Source organism: Megascapheus bottae, chromosome 14, assembly GCF_031878675.1.
Source record: "Megascapheus bottae isolate mThoBot1 chromosome 14, mThoBot2.hap1, whole genome shotgun sequence".
NCBI lineage: Eukaryota > Metazoa > Chordata > Mammalia > Rodentia > Geomyidae > Megascapheus > Megascapheus bottae.
In genome coordinates, this window is record NC_143522.1 from 59,197,368 (window position 1) to 59,215,608 (window position 18,241).

Sequence of the window (18,241 nt, forward strand, 5' to 3'; positions counted from 1 at the left end):
GAAGCATATATAACATACATGACATGTATAGAAACAAAAATAGCTTGTTAGAATTAATATTAACTGTGTTCTTAATACATTATTTACATTATTAAGCTACTGAAATCACAGGAAAGACTTAAGAAATAATTTTGAAAATGTATTTTGATGAAACATCAAAATACCTTGTGGCAGTTTGCTTGAAATTATTTCACAATTAAACATTCGTTCAAATTTCACTAGAACAGAGAAAACTACATGGAATACATGATGACTTGTACCCTTTTTCTTCATGTATTTGGATATTTTCCATATTTGGACTTTGCATATTTATAATGTTGGTTTTTGGATTAAAACAGATTTCTGGGCCACATGTAGCATTTTTAATGTACTTCAAATTTTTTTCTATAACAATTATGGACATACTTTCCTGATTTAAATATTGGTGAGTATATAGCTTGATTAAAATAGGCACTTCAAAACAGAGTGGTTACTTCTAGAATTTGTAGGCACTTCTCAGATCACCATTTCTGTAACAGAAAATTAGAAAAAGTAAAAAAAAGTACATAAAGCTTGTTTAATCGCATTCAAGTTTTCTTTTTTTTTCCCTCTGTAACTTCTTTGCCAATGTATATTAAGCATCATTTTTTTTTTGTTGTTCTGTTCTTTTTTCTTTTCCTTTTTTTTTTTTTTTTTTTTTGGTGCCCATACTAGAGCTTGAACACAGGGTCTCATACTCTCATTTGGCTGTTTGGTGAAGTCTGGTACTCCAACACTTGAACTATAACTTCACCTCTGGATTTTGGCTGGCTAGTTGGAAGAGTTTCAGATTTATCTTCCTGGGCTGGCTTTGAACTGGAATTCTCAGACCTAAGCTACTTGAGTAGCTAGGATTACAGGCATGAGCCACCAGCACCCTTCCAGCTTAAAGCATCATTTCTACTCTATTTATATATACAACTTTAGTTCTAACTTCCCTTTTAAGAAAAATTTTCAAATAATTGATAGTTAAGTCACCTTTGGCACAGAGGAGAAATAATTGATAATGTTAAGTCACCTTTGGCACAGTGGAAACTGTATAAATTTAGTACATGAAATCTGATTTCAAATTTATAAACATCTGCTTCAGTAGCTTTATATCTCTAGATAATTACTGCCTCTGGATTTCTGTTTCTGCAAAATATAATTGTAATGGTTATTTGTGAAGAGATTTTTTTAAGTTATTGTTACTAATTAATAAATGATTTTTAATAATTAATGAAAAGTAAAGAGAACTATGTCTTTTTTCATCCACAAAATTTGGGAAAACATTTTAAATACAATTTAAATATAAAGTTTTGAGGGTATGGTAATCATATCATGCTGTGGGAGTAAAACTGCCTTATTTGGAAGATAATGTTGAAAATGCCATATAACTAGGTTAGTAATAGAAAAATTAATTGCATTATAGTGTATCAGTAAATTAAGTATTAACTGAAGTAATTTTGAACCCTGTAAAAAATTTAAATATATGTAGAAAATGGTAGAGTTCAAACTTATATATATATATACTTATATTTATATAGAAAAACATTGAAAATTTTAATAACTAGTATGCTAAGATTATAAGTACTTAATTTGTCCTAAAGATTTTCTGTATTTACATTTTTTTCTATAATGTTATTGCTATATTTAGAAAATTTTCATGTTAAATGATAGTTATTTTATAATAGAAGTGTAGTCAATGTCCTTTTCATCTGTATTTGCAGCTTTGGAAGAGAATCTTTACTATGAAGCTGGCAAAATGCTTGCCATTTCATTGGTTCATGGTGGTCCTTCACCTGGTTTCTTTTCTAAGACCTTATTTAATTGCCTTGTTTATGGACCAGAAAATACAGAACCAGTTTTGGAAGATGTTTCAGACTTTGATGTGGCACAAATTATAATCAGGGTAAGAAACTTAGCTATTCATTAAAACGTTGACATATTCTAAATACATCATTTATATGACTAACTTTCAGTAATAAACAGTACTACTCTGAAATAGGTATTATCAACGTAAGTTGATATGTGTTTTATGTCTAACCGTATTTGTTTACAAGCAGTAAACAGGACCTAGCAGTAGAATGCTTGCCTAGCATGCACGAAGCCCTGGGTTCCATTCCTCAGTACCACATACACAGCTCCACTTCTAGTTTTTCTGGTGGTTAATTGAAGAGCCTCATAGACTTTCCCACCCTGGCTGGCTTTGAACCTCAATCCTTAGATATCAGCTTCCTGAGCAGCTAGAATTACAGGCTTGAGCCACTGGCACCTGGCATAGCATTCTCTTTTTAGAGGGCATTTACTTGCTGCATTTTCACATTTCCTTTATTAAGTTTTTCTTTGTTTTTGCCAATCGTGGGGCTTGAACTCAGGGCTTGGGCATTGTCTTTGGGCTTTTTCAAGGCTCTACAACTTGAGCCACAGCACCACTTTTGACTTTTTCTGTGTGTATGGTACCGAGGAATCAAACCCGGGTCTTGGTGCATACTAGGCAAACCTTATACTACAAGGCAAACTCCCAGCCCCTCTATTAAATATTTATAAATTTAGATTAGTTTTACAAGAAAGATCCCAGGGCCAGAAGTTCCTTATGTCCAAGAGTCTAAATCTTTATATTTAAAGCTTTTTCCAGTTATTCAGTCTTCTCTGACTTAGATAACCACTACTTTCTTAGAATCCCTTTAATAGCAGGGCGCCGTACCTCACACCTGTAATCCTAGCTACCCAAGTGGCTGAGATTTTAGGATCAAGTTTCATAGCCAGCCTGGCCACTAAAGTGGGACTCTTATCTCTAATTACTAGAAAACAAAAAGTGGGGATGTGTCTCAAGGAGCAGGGCGGAAGCCATGAGCTGAAGAGCTCAGGGACAACGTCCAGGCCCAGGAGTACGGAAGTAGCCTTGAGCTGAAGAGCTCAGGGAGAGCACCCAAGCCCAGAGTTCAAGCTCTATGACAAAAAAAAAAAAAAAAAAAGAATCCCTTTAATATTTTAAATACTCTCTCCTGCTTTAGATTCCTCATTTTGCATTGTTTCAGGAGCCTCTTGATTATAACCTTTGTGAATGATTCACAGACCTGTATTTCATGCAACTAGCATTCTATAAATAGACTGAGCTCAACATGTTTATAATTTAATTTTTTCCCCTCCCACAAAATTTTTTCTTTGCCTTTTCAAGAGATTCTTGTCATGTGACTCTACTAAAGAATATATCACTATTACTATTCGATATTCCATATTCAGTGGTGCCATTATGGCTCAATTAGTAGAGTGCTAGCCTTGAGCACTCACTCAAAGACTCAGGGGACAGTGCCCATGCCCTGAGTTCAAACCCCCACAACTAACAAAAAGAAGAGATAATATTGCATGTTTCATATGTATGCCAAGCTATCTGTATGTGAACACCTTTCCCAGACTTTTTTGTCTGGATTGAGAGAAATATGATACTCTCAGAATAATTTTTCCAAAAGTTTGATTTTGATCATATTGGTTTCTCATTGCCTATTGAACAAACCATCCTCCCCTCTCCCCAAATTAGGGAATTTAAGACCCCCCCTCCTTTGTTTTCATTCTGTGTAGTCTTGTTTTTCTACTTCAGTACAGCATTTGTTGATTTTTAGTCAACAAATGTTATTTTTCATGGGTGGTTTTGTCACTGAAAACAGAATAGTAAATTAAAATCCCTGTCTTCTTGGAATATACATGCTAGAAAAAGTACAGAACATAAACATACTTTTAGATAGTAAATGTAAGAAAGAATGGATTTATACGATAGTTGGGTTTGTTAGGATTTAGGCTGTTTTTTTTTTTTCACTAATCACCTCATCTTTTTCAAAAATGTCAGATTTTTTTCCCCCTGTAAAATATGTTGTCTATAATTTTGTAGTAAAGATTGGCAAATTTGGTATTGTAAGCCTATCTCTCAGTCCACTTCCTGTTTTCTCAAGTAATTTCATTGGAACACAGCTGCATCTGTTTGGCATCTCTTGGTTTCCATGCCTAAGTGGCTGGAGTTTAGTATTGCAATACATGCCAAGTGATTCACAGCCTAAGATACTCTGTTCCTCTGGTTAAATACCCCCCCCCCTTTTTTTTAAGTACAAATCATGAAAGGAATCGGATTCTTCTGTATGTGTAATCATTCATAATTTTGTTTTCCTTTGCTTTTACATAAGAGAGTAGTAGAGAGCAGGGAAGGTTGACACATTGCTTTGACTCACTTTCTCTTGGGTAGATTTAGTGATAAGGCTATACTTAGATACAGGAAATGTTTGTTGTGTTTTAAGGGTAAAAGGCAATGTATATTCAACAATGTCAGACTGTTAGTTTGACATAGTGTGTACAAGTAATATCTTTGACAGAGTTTTACAGAATACTTGTTGAACTAGATTTATTCTAGAAAATACTTCTTGGTAGATTTTCACATCAAAATTAAATATAAAATACTATGTCTTGATATTTAAGTATAAAATATGTCCTTTGATATTTGAATATCATTCATGAGTAAATAAATAAGTATATTTTTTGTGTTACAGATAAATACTGCAGCAGATATAACTGACTTAAACTCAGTAATAAATGAGTGCTATAACTATCTAGATGTTATTGGATGTCTAAGACATGTAACAACATTAAATGATAAATATATGTTGGCAAAAGACGTACTTGTTTACCAAGTAATTAAGAGAGTCCAAATACCCTTTGAAAGGTAAGCTGCTTACTTATTACATATTCAAAATATTAACTTGTCATGATATAGGGACTTTACTTGGTAATAAATGTAAATGTAATAAGAAAAAAATGAAATGTTATTTTTTAAATTACTTTAATGTGGGTCATTTTTGTCAGAGTTACAGAAACAATACTTAGGTAGAAGTAATTTTATTTTTCTACATAATATATAAAATATATCAACAGCTAAAAAATTGAATCACTCCAAAACTAATCTCCAAATAAACAACCATACCATTAAAAAAATGGGCCAAAGACTTCTCTGAAGAAAAAGTAAGAATGGCTTATGAACACATGAAGAAATGCTCCACATCTCTGGCCATAAAAGAAATGCAAATCAAAACAACACTAAGATTTCACCTCACTCCAGTTAGAATGGCTATGATCAAGAAATCCAACAACAACAGATGCTGTCGGGGATGTGGCCAGGAGAGATCACTACTACACTGTTGGTGCAAGTGTAAACTCATTCAACCACTACGGAAAGCAGTATGGAGGTTCCTCAAAAGACTAAACATAGAGCTCCCCTATGACCCCGCAATTAAGTGAAGTAAGCCAGACCCAAACGAACATAGGCTCAATTGTTTCCCTTATTTGTCATAATCAGTAGAAACTTTGGACTCCCCTAGCAGAAGTTTTCAATAGGACAAAACCTACCTACATAAGGCCATATAGGATGGAGCTAAATGAAAGGACCTCCAGGATATGGAAACAAGAGCCATATAATGTGAGATTGTTGTTCTTAATGTCCTATGTTATTTCTCATCTCTTTTGTTGTCCCTTGATTATTCTCATATTGTTACAGTATCTTACCTGGTTATCTGGTATATTGTATATATGTTTATTTGTTTATTTGAAGTAGGATAGGGAAGGGGGAAACGATGAAGGGAAGGGGTGGGAGGAGAGATATGGGAACAAAAACATGAGAAAGGGTATCAATGTTTGTGAAGTAATGCACCTTCTAACTGGCAAATGTAATGTAACCCTTCTATTAATTACAATTTTTTAAAACTCAGTGAAAAAAATTATTTTATGAGCTCTTAATACATGAGATAACTTCCATTTCCATTCATTTAATAACTGTTTATTGAGCATATCATCTGCTAGGTCATGCAGATCTTAATCATTCTTTGATTAACAAGATAGTTCTGATTTTCACTCTTCTTTAGTTTTAGAATACTGGTCTTCAATTTTTTTGTTGCAGAACCTAAAAAAGTTTACAATTTACATAATCTCTTTCAAATGCTCCTTTTTTAATATACTGAGGTTGAAACTTGGGGACTTCACATTTGCTAGTCAGATGCTCTCTCTTGAGCCTTGAGCTATGTGTCCCTAACTTTTCCTTTTATTTTTTTCATTAATAATGGAAAATATCAAACCATAGCCTATCTGATTAACACATCTAATGCTTACTCATGTGTAGCAATCTTTCTCATCTTAATCCACCTGTACTCTTCTTGTTGACTCCAGTTTTATTTCCAAACCAGATAGGATGTCATCTCCAAACTGTTAGGCTGTTTTTACAAGCTTAAGGGAGGGCTAGGAAAGTGGCTCAATGGTAGAGTGCTTATCTCACATGCATGAAGGAAGCCCTGGGTTTGATTCCTCAGTATCACATACACAGAAAAAGCCAGAAGGGGAACTGGCTCAAGTCGTACAGCGCTAGCCTTGAGCACAGAGAGGCTCAGGGACAGTGCTCAGGCCCTGAATTCAAAAACCAGGACTGGCAAACAAAAGAACGTTTCAGTGTCAAGCCAGGCACTGATAGCTCACTGATAATTACCCTAGCTAATCAAGAGGCTGAGAGTTGAAGATTTGTAGTTTGAATCCAGACCAAGGCAGTAAAGTTCATAATACTCTCATCTCCAGTAAAACTAAGCAAAAAGTTAGAAGTGGATATGTGCCTCTAGAGGTAACCCTGAGCAAAAGTAACACGGGAATAGTGCCTCAGCCCCAGGAAAAGGATGAAAGAAAGAAATTAATAAAGGAAGGAAAGGGTAAGGGAAGAGGAGAGGAAGGAAGAAAGAAAAGAAAAAAGAAATCAGTATCATTACTCCATAGATTTAAGTGTATCCAATAGGTATTTAAACTATTATGGTTACTATCCTGGATTAAATTTCCATTCCCTTAATTTAATTTTTATTCTAGAGTAAGACTCCCCTTTGAATTTTTTAATATTTTTGATAGCTTTTTTTTTTGCTACGTTGTTCAACACAAAGTTTGTTTTGTTTTGTTTTGTTTGGTTTGGTTTGGTTGTTTGTTTTGCCAGTCCTGGGCATGAGCTCAGGGCCTGAGCACTGTCCTTGGATTTTCTCAAGGCTAGAGCTCTGCCACTTGAGCCTCAGCACCACTTCCAGCTTTTTTCTATGTATGTGATACCAAGGAGTTGAACCTGGGTCTTTGTGCATGCTAGGCAAGCACTCTACCACTAGGCCAAACTCCCGGCCCCTTATACTCATAATTCTAGCCTGAGAAACTTTTGTTTCTCTTAATGGAAAAATCATATTTAACAACCATAGTTTTGAGGCCAGGAGTTTGGCTTAGTGGTAGAGTGCTTGCCTAGCATGCATAAAGACCTGAGTTTGATTCCTTGATACCGTATGCATAGAAAAAGCCGGAAGTGGTGCTGTGGCTCAAGTGATGGAGCTCTAGCCTTGAGAAAGCCCAAGGACAGTGCTCAGGACTGGCAAAAAACCAAAAAAACAAAAACCATAGTCCTGATCCTATGGTTGCTTATTTTGTCAGTTTTATTTGAAGAACAAACTAGATAGCACAGGGCTTTGTTGCTGTTTGCTTGCTTTTGTGTAGTGTGTTTGCTCTTAAGCTCAAGGCCCATGTGCAGAATACCAGTAATGTCATAAAATAAATTAAAATTTTTTCATGCTTAAGAAATTGACAGACAAGATAAAATAATGGCATTTGCAGAAAAGTGGATGAATCTAGTGTGAATCATGTTGAGCGAGACAAGCCAAGACCAAAGGAACAAAAGGCGCATGGTATCCTTAATATGTGGCTATTAAATCCAAACAGGACAAGAATATTTGCATACCCAATGCTATGGATGTGGTACTGGAAATATAAACACAATTACATAGACATAAAAATTTGACTATATAGACATAGATTAATATGTATATATGACATACAAACCCTCAGCTTTATTTTAATTATGTTCTAAAATCTAAGTGCCAATGATTGTATATAGAGATTCCCATCTTGAATACTTGTTTGTTAAATACGTCATTTGAAATATGATGTAAAAATCAATGTTAATAAATTCTTTAATTAAAAAAGAAAATAAATTGAGCCAGGGGCTGGGAGTTAAGCTTAGTGGTAGAGTGCTTGCCTAGCATGCATGAAGACCCGCATTCCATTCCTCGGTACCACATACATCGCAAAAAAGCCAGAAATGGTCGTGTGGCTCAAGTGGTGGAGCTTTAGCCTTGAGAAAGCCCAAGGACAATGCTGAGCCCTGAGTTCAAGGCCCAGGACTGGCAAAAACAAAAGGAAGGAAGGAAGGAAGGAAGGAAGGAAGGAAGGAAGGAAGGAAGGAAGGAAGGAAGGAAGGAAGGAATTGAACCAGGTGCTAGCTGTTCACATCTCTAATTCCAGTTACTTTGGAGACAGATATGAGCAATGTAGTTTGATGCCAGCAAGGGCAGAAAAGTCTGGGACTCTTACCTCCAATCAACAGGATAAAAGACGTAAGTGTAGTGTTCAAGACATAGAGCTGAGTAATAAAAGCCAAGGGAAAGTTCAAATTCCTGAGTTTAAGCTCCAGGACTAGCACAGAAAAAGAGAAAGGAAATTCATTTATTTAAATTTCCCTCTTTAATTTTTCCTTTAATTTTTTAAAGCAATACATAAATTGCAAAAAAAATTTGGAGGTAGTAGGGTTTGAATTCATGTGCATGATAGGCAGGTACCTACTATTTGAGGCACTTTACCAGCCCTAAATTTCAAGTGTGATTATGTGATTAAGATTGATATCATCCATTTCCTTTTGAATTTCTACGTAACTTCTTTGTAATTAATAGTTTTGTAGTATAAAATGCTTAATTTACTTACATTTTTCGTTTAATAAATTTCACAGCTATAATTCCAAACATAGCCACAAAAGTTCCATTGCTGTGGACTTGAAATTATTTCATACCTAGTTCATACCTGTATATCCATGGTTTTTTTCTTCTCTAAATTTTTTTTCCAGATGTTTTACAAAATTCTAAGTATGTTAGCTGCAAATGTCAATTCCCTAATAATGTATACTAAGTACACCAGTTTGAATTATTGGCTCATTGTTCTGTTTTTTAATTTTCTCTAGTTTTAAGCAGGGTCTGAAAACTCTTGGTGTTTTGGAAAAAATTCAGACTTACCCAGAAGTATTTTATGACGTCCTTTGTCATAAACCTGAGAGTCTTTCTGCGAAAGTCCTTAGTGATCTTTTTGAAATGCACACATTGCCTGATGTACAAGCTTCCGGGTACTGGAAGAATTATTTACAGAATATTGAGGGTATGTAGATATACTTTTATTTAACTCAAAATATTTGTGTCAGTACATATATATTAGTTTTGCCTCCAAGCTATGAATAGGTTTTAAATCTGTTAACTCTATCTACAGTAGAAATTTATTTCAAACACATTTACAGGCTATATTTGTTGTGAGTAGAAAAGATTTCTGTGTAAATTATATTTGCAAATTTTTTTCTAGACAAAAGGCATTTTTGAATGATTTAAATATATGGATGCTACAGCATATAACAGTGTTGACTGATTTTATCTCTTTCAATTTGAATTTGAAGTTACATTGATTTTATTTTTTTTCTTTATCATTGAGTAGGGTTAAAGTCATTTAAAGTCATTGTATTTGCCATGTGGGGTGGCTCACACCTATAATCTTAGCTACTTAACAGGCTGAGATCTGAGGATTAAGGTTCAAAACCAGCCTGGGTAATTAACCACTAGAAAACGGCAAGTGGGGCCTGGCTCAAGGGTAGTTTGGTAGCCTTGAGCTGAAGAGCTCAGGGACAGCATTCAGGCTGAGTTCAAGCCCCATGAACCATCAAAAAAAAAAAAAAAAAAAGTCATTGCATTTGCAGTCTAGAGAAAATTAACTTTTAGCTGAAGTTTTATTTAAATTTTTCTCTCCATTTGTTAAACTGTTACCTAATAATGTGTGGTAATTGTTTGGACAAAATTATTTTGATACCTTCTACTTAAAAATTGTAAGTCCTAACTCCACCCCAGAGCTGTTTTGTTAAATGAACTGTTGGCCTGTTTTTGTCACTTCATGTACTTTGTAGTTTACCTGAGATGAATGCTGAAGTCTATGATAATAGCAATATGTAATATAGATGCATTTTTCTTTTTTCTTTCTCTTGTAAACTTTTCAGAAGGTAAATCTGCAACAACAATGGAAGACATTCTTATTTTTGCAACTGGTTGCAATTCTATTCCACCTGCCGGATTCAACCCTACTCCTTCAATTGAGTATCTACATACTGATTTTCCTGTTGGAAACAAGTGTAATAACTGTTTAGTTCTTCCAATCACCAAAACATATAAAGAGTTTGAAGAAAATATGGACCTCACTATAAGAAACAATATAAAAGTAGAAAAGGAAGAATATTCTCACTACATTGAACATTAGAATGTTTCTTGGAACAAAAGGGGGAGGCTTCTTTAAAAGCTGCTATTTTTTGTTTCGATTAATCATCCTATTGAACAGTTTATCAACGCCTCTGGCCCAATAAAATTTATGATATGAACATTAAAAACGTTTTTTGGCCATTTAAACTAATAGTTTAAGTCATTCTCAGAATCGTATTTTTCTATTAATCCACATACTTCACAGATAAATACTGTTAAAATGGTTGTATAGACTTTATTCAAGTTGTAGCATGGTATATACTCACTATTTTTTTAATTCAGATTACATAATTGATGCCAATCTTTCTTGTTTTATGCAGGTTTCACATAATTCCTTATTTTAAAGCATTAAATAGAAATCTTGTCATATAGATCAGAGGCATGTATTCTAAGGTATATGTATACATTTCTAGGATGCATTAGATTAATTGCAAACATATTTTTAGAATTCTAATTTATAATGACTGATAGTGAAATTAGACTATACCTACTGCAAAGTATTATGTAAAACGCAGAATTGCACAAGTAGTTCTGGAATCTATGGAAATTCTATAGGCTAGAAAACTTTTGAAGTGGTTATATTGATTGAAAATACTTTTTAAAAAAGTGCATTTTCATTAAAGCCTTGGTTTTAATCAGGATTTTTTCCCCATACCTTATATGTGTTATGTACTATGTCTATTCCATGATCACTTGAAGTATCTGAATGATGTTTCTGAATTGTTGTGATGGACTTGGCTTTCTGATATTTATTATTATCAAGACAGATGTATGTCAGATAGTTGATAACATAGCATTATACAGTTACCTTCTTTGCTCTTGGAAGGTAGCTCTTTTTGTTTCAACAATGTGTAAAATACTAATAGGATGGGAAAAGCCCTCTAATTTCATCACACAGATAAGTGTGTATTTTTCTATAAACTCTTAAATTTTCTTTAAAGCATTTGTTTTGCTTGGCTTGTTTGTTTCTATGTAGCCCAGGATGGCCTCAAACTCAAACCCCTCCTGTCTCCACCTCCTTTGTACAAAGATTACAAGAATACACCACCATTGCCTGGCAATGTTTTGTTTTTAAGTATATCAGTGCTACTGATAGTAACAAGAAATCATGTAATAAAATACTGTGCCTGTATATAGTCCCGTAGTTACCAATCCCATATTTCTACTCTTGACAGAAGAAAATATTGAGAATATCTAATGTTCCTGACCTGTTATCAAATATAAATGAGAAGTCATACTAAAAATATATTGAAAACTTGGCATTTGGACTCATAACAGTTTTTCTAAAATTTTAAGACATTAAATCAGTACAACCTCAGAAACCTAATTAAAGTTGTTTCCTTGTTTGTAGTTTAAATTTTTCCTATACTAGTAGTTAATACAGTGTATTTGCATACTGTATTGGGTTTGCGGTAGATATGGGAAACAGTGTGCTTGGGTTAACCACAATTAAAAACTTACATTTTCCTCATTACACAATCTTAATGGTGAGAAAGTGTAAGCATTCATTTACAATATCTGGCTCTTAAAGTGAATCAAATACTGTTTTCTGGTTTAAGGTTCTATTAGTATCTTTAGTTTGATCTTTATTGCTAGGGCATATTGGAGAAAGTTATTGCTTATTTTCTGCAGTGTTACTGTGTCAAGTTACTTGTATTATAAATTTTCTTTATCCATTTTAATAGTACAACTAAATTTTTTAAACAATTATGTTATATATTTTAATAAATTTATATGTATTTCTTAAGATTTCAGTTGTCCAAAGGCTGTTCATCTTACACTTCTATTCTCTTGTTCTCGGTGTTGAAGAAAACCACTGATTGAACAAACATCTGTTTAAGATTTTTATCTATGTATTTAGTTTTCAGTTTTTAATTGTTCTCAGTATGAAAGCTGAAAACCTTTTATAGAGAGCTATTCTTGTACCAAATCAGTTTACTGTTGTAGAGGAGGGTAACCTAAGAATTTTTTTATTACAATGTAGCTTGTGATTTTACACTTTGTAGTTTTATTTGTATATTCCATAAGGAACACTTTTTTGGGAATTTGGGATAAGTAAAATTATAAGAATTCTTTGGCTTCTATTTTATGTATTTGTAAATTTTCCTTCCAATTACATGGAAGCTATTGGAACTTTTGCACACAATGCTAAAATGCTAAAGGAACTATAGTAGATACGTTTTCTCAGTAATGTTGCCTTTAGTTTTCACTTCTGAGAAACCGATCAGAAGATGATTATTGATTATGTAGTGGCTCTGTGTACTTTTCACTCTAAGCCTTTGGTGTGTATACTACAAATAATTTGGTACAAAGCATAAGAATACCTATAATAACACTTCTTTAGAGTATATATTACCTGTAGTTTGAAAATTTGGAATCCTTAAAGAGAGGCCCAACTTTGAAATTCTGACTTAGTCCCTTTTCTCCATTTTAAACATATTCCCGTACATACCAAATGTCAAGTGGTATACTGCATGACAATTTATATGCCAGTTTTTTCACCTTTTAAAAGATGCAAGGAAAAACAAAAACTTCATGATTTTTTATAATGTGTTTGTGATACTGTGAAGTAATTATATAATCTAGCAATTATTTCCCATGAGTAATATTTTTGGTAGTTCCATTTAAAATTTGAATTGTCTGTATTTTTCATATCTGCACTAATTTACATTCCCTCCAAGAATAGCACAACTCCTTATATTTCTGGAAGGCATGAAGGAAAATTAATAAATATACTGCAAAATAATGAAAATATATGTGTGCACACATGTATGTGTTTTACCCCTTTATTAACCTGCATAAATTTAAAGTGAAAGGTTTCATTATGACATTTTCATTAATATACACCACTCTCCTTTACTTTTGTATTCCTTTCACCTACTCCACATAATCTTACAAAGGTTAAGATTCTGGCCAGGCTCAGGACACTAGTGGCACACGTGTAATCTGTTCACATTCCAGATAACCTCTAAGTAATTATTGCCTGATATCCAGGAATGTCTAAAAGGGCAGAGGGTAGGGGCTATTCTGTGGTATTTTAGCAATGATTAAACTACCCCCAAATGTAAAATAGCTTGTCAAAATCATTTAAGTCAATAAGGAACAGAGTGGCCACAATAACATGGGAGCCATAATTTCTATTTGATTCAAATACAAAACATTTTATTCTGTTCAGGTGTGGCCCCTTCCCCAAGGACTTTACTCCTACTATTCTGAGTGCGTATTTTTCTAGAAATTTACCACACTCCTCAGTGTACCCACTTGGTCAGGACACTTAGGTTTATTTATGCACACAGATACTACGTACACTCTTGACCTGGATAGTATATTCATTTAGACATACAGATACTGTGCATATGTGTTAACACCATCCTCTTAATATGAAATAATCTTGGAGTCTGATGGCGTTGAAATGGATAGATTTTAGATTTGTTTAAAACCTCACCAGGTTCTGATGGCTCACTATTCAGGAAGCTAAAATCTGAAGACAATGCTTCAAAGCCAGCCCAAAGTCCACGAGACACCTCTAATCAAGAATGCCAAAAAGTAGAGCAGAAAAGGATGAAAGTGAACAACATAGGAATGACCTAGATGTTTGTATATTCTACAGATGCTATAGAATGCAATTTAACTTTCCCCTACACGCAGAAACTGTCATTTTTGTTTAGAACATGTGCGCATAACTTGAAAGTTTTTCGTAATGGTAGTCGTACTGAAGAGCAGAAGTAAAAATTCCAGTTTCTTAATATGTCATTTAGCTAGAAGAAAAATGAGGTATTTCTATGCTAGGACATTTCCTACATTTCCTACTGGTGTAAGATAACCTTTTAACAAAAATAAGCATTTGTGATTTTTTTTTTTTTTTGCCAGTCCTGGGCTTGAGCTGGGGGCCTGAGCACTGTCCTTGGACTTTCTCAAGGCTAGAACTCTACCACTTGAGCTACAGCACTACTTCCTATTTTTTTCTATGTATGTGGTACCGAGGAATCGAACCCTAGTCTTCATGCATGTAAGACAAGCACTGCACCGCGAGGCCAAATTCCCGGCCCCGAAATGTTTCCATTTTTAAATATCAACAGTTTTATAGATTATTTTGAAAATCGAATTTTTGAGACTGATTTCAGAATTTGATGTAGCTTCAGAATACTCAGCAACTAATACATTCATCAGTGAACTTCATTGAACAGAAATTAGTTGCTGTGTATTTATTATCATCCAATAAAAATTTATGGGTTCTAGCTGGTGGCACTGATGGCTCAAGCCTGTAATTCTAGCTGCTCAAGAGGCTGAAGGTAGTGGCTCAAAGACAGCCTCTTAACCACCAGAAAAGTGGAGCTGAGGCTCAAATGCTAGAGCACTACCCTGAGCCAAAAATGCATCCTTACCCTGAATTCAAGCTCCACTCCCCCCTCAACAACAAAAAAGAAAACCACTATGGCACATTTTGTGAATGTTCCCTTTACATATAGGAACTCTTCACTTAGGGTTCTTGACTTAGATCCCAGAATAAGAATTTCCGGACAAGTTACAATGGTAAAACTTGGCAGAGCTTTATTGGGTAAACAGGCAATCAGACAAATAGACAAAAAGCAGACAAACAGAAGGGCAGGAGCACACTAACTGGGTGCTGTCATAGGGGCACAATACAAATGTGCAGAGAGAAATGGAGAGATGGAGGGGGAGCGGAAAGGCAGACATGGAAAGAGTGAGATACAGGCAGAGAAGCACACTGCTTGGACTGTTGGGGTATTTAGAGTAGAGGCAGGGGGTCTGGCATGGATTTTATGTAATGTTACTTTTTGTCTCTGCTGTAATTACACCTGGTATTACTTTCTGAGTTCCCTGGTAAGAATGCATCCTGTTATGTGCATTTGAGGCTGGTAGCTTAAGTTTTCTCAGAAAGGCATTGTTATCAAGTGTTAAGTTTGGTGAGAAACGCATCCTCAGGAAAAAAACGCATTCCGTTGCCTCTCTCCTATGTTTTTAATTACCACATACCACATTTCTGAGTTACCTTCCCAGGCCTCAACTTCCTTAAGTTGTCCAACTTCATTTCCCCTAACATGACTTCGTCCCCTCCATCGTACGGGAAGTATATGAAGGAATATCTTGTATACGTGCTGTAAGCTGACTACACATTTTCCCTAGTCTATTCAGCTTTAGATTCTAGGTATCCTCAAACTATTCCTCAACTTCCCTCCAGAGTAATATTTTTTGAGATAATTACCGAAAGGGAGACAATTTGCCATTCTGCACCTTCTTGGCGTCTGTGTCATGAGCAGGTTAAGCTGGACCATTCTGCTTAAACGACCGTGTAGGAAATCAGCCAGGTTGAGAGCAAATGCCTGGTTTCCACAAAGGGAAGGAAACACCGGGGCCCTAAGCCGTCTAATGACTGAAGGAGGTTATTTTGCTCCTGCCATCCTGAGGACCACTCACAAGCGCCATCACCGAGCTAGCTAACCGAGCGGGTCTGCCCTAGGTTCCCACTGCGACGTCACGCCTCAGCCCAGCCTCAGCTGAGCGTGGGAAAATCAGAAAGCTCCACAGACTAACCCCAGACGACCCCGGGGCAGAGCGCAGGCGCGGCGGGCCCCGAGGGGCCGTCCCCGGGCCCGGGGGGCGTAGCCGACCGCCCAACTCTGCGTGTGAGCCCCGCCCTTTCGGGCTCTGCTTCCGGGGCGGGAGACACGGCCACGTCATCTCTAAGCTCCGGTCGCCAGCTTGGCGCTGGATGGTCGGGGCCAAGATGGCGGCTGCGGCCAGCATTCGAGAGAGGCAGACAGGTACTGTTGATCTTTTTTTGCCGTTCATTGCTCTAGCTGCGACTTCTCTTTCCTCTGCTTGCTGCTTTCTGTCGGGGTGCTGTGCTGCTCAGAGACTGGCTTCTCGGAGTTTACGCTGGGTCCCTAGACCATCAGGAACCCCTCTCGGGCCACGGCCTCTCACCTGTGGTGGAAGGAGCAGCGTCGAGGGTCAACCTGTCCCTCCCGCAGTCTCGACTGGCCCCCGGCGCGCCGCTCGCTTCCCGCCTCCCCCGCCCGCCGCCTTGGCACGCTGGCTCCTGGGCCCCTGCGCGGGAGCCGCACGCACGACCTCGGGAGGCCTTCGGGACCAGAGCCGGCCGCTGGGCTGGCCGCCCCTGGGTTTGTCGCAGATGTGCGCATGTGTTAGCTCTCTCGAGTTCGATTCGTGCTTCATTTTTCACAGAGCACCTGCCTGCTGCCTCCCTGTCCCTTGGACTGTTATTTGGGGGAGCTGAAGAAAAATGCCTAGCCAAAAAAAAAATGTTTTTATTCTTTAGCCTGCTGGAAGAGATTGGAGAATCACAACACATTTCGTGTGACAACTTTGTTTTTACCGTGATGTGACAAGTTTTATCTTTGGTTGAGCACACATGTGTACCTTGCATTTTTTGAGAGGAATCTAGAAAAGATACATTTGGTACTTTTTTCCCCATATTTTTAATTTTTTTTTGCCTGTGAACAACTGATGACAGTTGTATAAATATCAACTACAAACTAAAAAGTTACGCCTGGTAAGCTATGCTTGTCTTGAGGCTGTTCTCAGGAGGTAATACACACAAGCCATCAAAACATGTTTATACGTTGAAAGTTTGTCTCCTGAAATTACGCCCTTTTGCTTAAAAAAAAAAAAAAGCTTGCTATTTTGACCAACAAAGAACTTGTACCAAATTCCTTCCTTTATTTCAGGGGAAAAATGGTAAGATATGTTGGGGAAAACAACTAATTGTTCTATATTTCTGTTTTCTCCCTCCCTCCCCCCTCCCTTTCCCCCTGTCCCCTCTCATCCCTCTCTCCTTCCTCCCTCGGCATCTTCCCCCCCCAAATGCTGGTGAGACTGTACCAATGTACAAGTTAAGTTTGTATTATGATAAAACTATATGCAGAAACTTTGTAGAACATTGAAACCTAATATTACAGGTTTTTCCCCTATAGAAATACATCTTATAGCAAGATTTCACATCGTTACTAGGTGTTGATCTTAATAGCCCTAGGTAGGGCTATTACCCTTATCTTTTTTGCATCCCTGTTATTTGAATATTCCAGGAATACTCAGAACCTTTATTTTTCTTTCTTTCTGGAATACTCTTTCAAAGGTAACTAATTGTAAGGCTCACTCCCTCACATCACTCATTTCTTTCAGCTTGCCTAGCATGCACAAAGACCCAGGTTCGATTCCTTGGTACCACATACATAGAAAAAGCTGGAAGTGGAATGGCTCAAGTGATAGAACTCTAGACTTGAGAAAACCCAAGGACAGTGCTCAGGCCCTAAGCTCAAGCCCAGGACTGGCAAAAAAAAAAAAAAAAGAAAAAAAAAAGAAAAAAGAAATTTCATTTCTAGGTATACAAAACATTATATGGGACTGTCAGGGGGGGAAATGAAAAAAGAAAAAAACAGCATTTTTCTGAACATTTTTCACAGTGGGGACAGATTTCAATTCTATTTTTGAAAATCTCCCAAATAGCTACTGATTAGCTGATGATGAAATGATCTTACAAGGTCTACTCCATAGTTTTATACACCCAGTTATTTCTATTTTTATTATTATTTTTATTGTAATGATATGATGTACAGAGGGGCTAGTTTCCTTAATCAGGTAATGAATTCATTTCTTTGTGGATACTATCACCATTTCCTTTCCCGTCCCAGTTGTCCCTTCCTGTCCTGTTGAATAGTTCATTTTCAACACAGTTGTCTGAGTACCGCTGCTGTATTTGTTTACTCTTTGTACCCCCACAACCCAGACATTTGATTAGTCAGTTTTGCTAGATCGATGCATTTTGTTTTTAGGCAATCAATAATAAATATAGGGCAAAATGAAATCTTTAGAAGCAG

The 18,241-nt window shown here is 36.3% G+C and overlaps 2 protein-coding genes across 6 annotated transcripts in view; both read left to right on the forward strand.

Annotated features, from left to right (window-relative positions):
• The window catches only part of G2e3 (G2/M-phase specific E3 ubiquitin protein ligase), a 33,319-nt gene extending 22,812 nt beyond the window's left edge, over positions 1 to 10,507 (forward strand). For 3 of the 4 annotated variants that reach the window (XM_090345336.1, XM_090345334.1, XM_090345335.1), the window contains exons 13-16: positions 1,728 to 1,909; positions 4,536 to 4,708; positions 9,053 to 9,243; positions 10,124 to 10,507. In XM_090345336.1, coding sequence (XP_090201462.1) covers positions 1,728 to 1,909; positions 4,536 to 4,708; positions 9,053 to 9,243; positions 10,124 to 10,380 — 803 coding nt within the window. In that variant the 3' untranslated portion in view covers positions 10,381 to 10,507. Of the gene's footprint in view, positions 1 to 1,727; positions 1,910 to 4,535; positions 4,709 to 8,343; positions 8,534 to 9,052; positions 9,244 to 10,123 lie in introns of those variants that run through there. The other variant, XM_090345337.1, reaches the window with a different exon arrangement.
• A 5,569-nt stretch (positions 10,508 to 16,076) lies between these two features.
• Scfd1 (sec1 family domain containing 1) overlaps positions 16,077 to 18,241 on the forward strand; it is a 72,598-nt gene continuing 70,433 nt past the window's right edge. Inside the window, exon 1 of one of the 2 annotated variants that reach the window (XM_090345339.1) lies at positions 16,077 to 16,165. Coding sequence is in view for 1 of the 2 variants with exons in the window: in XM_090345338.1 (XP_090201464.1) it covers positions 16,114 to 16,165 (52 nt within the window). In the remaining variant the exon portion in view is untranslated. The remainder of the gene's footprint in view (positions 16,166 to 18,241) is intronic. The other variant, XM_090345338.1, reaches the window with a different exon arrangement.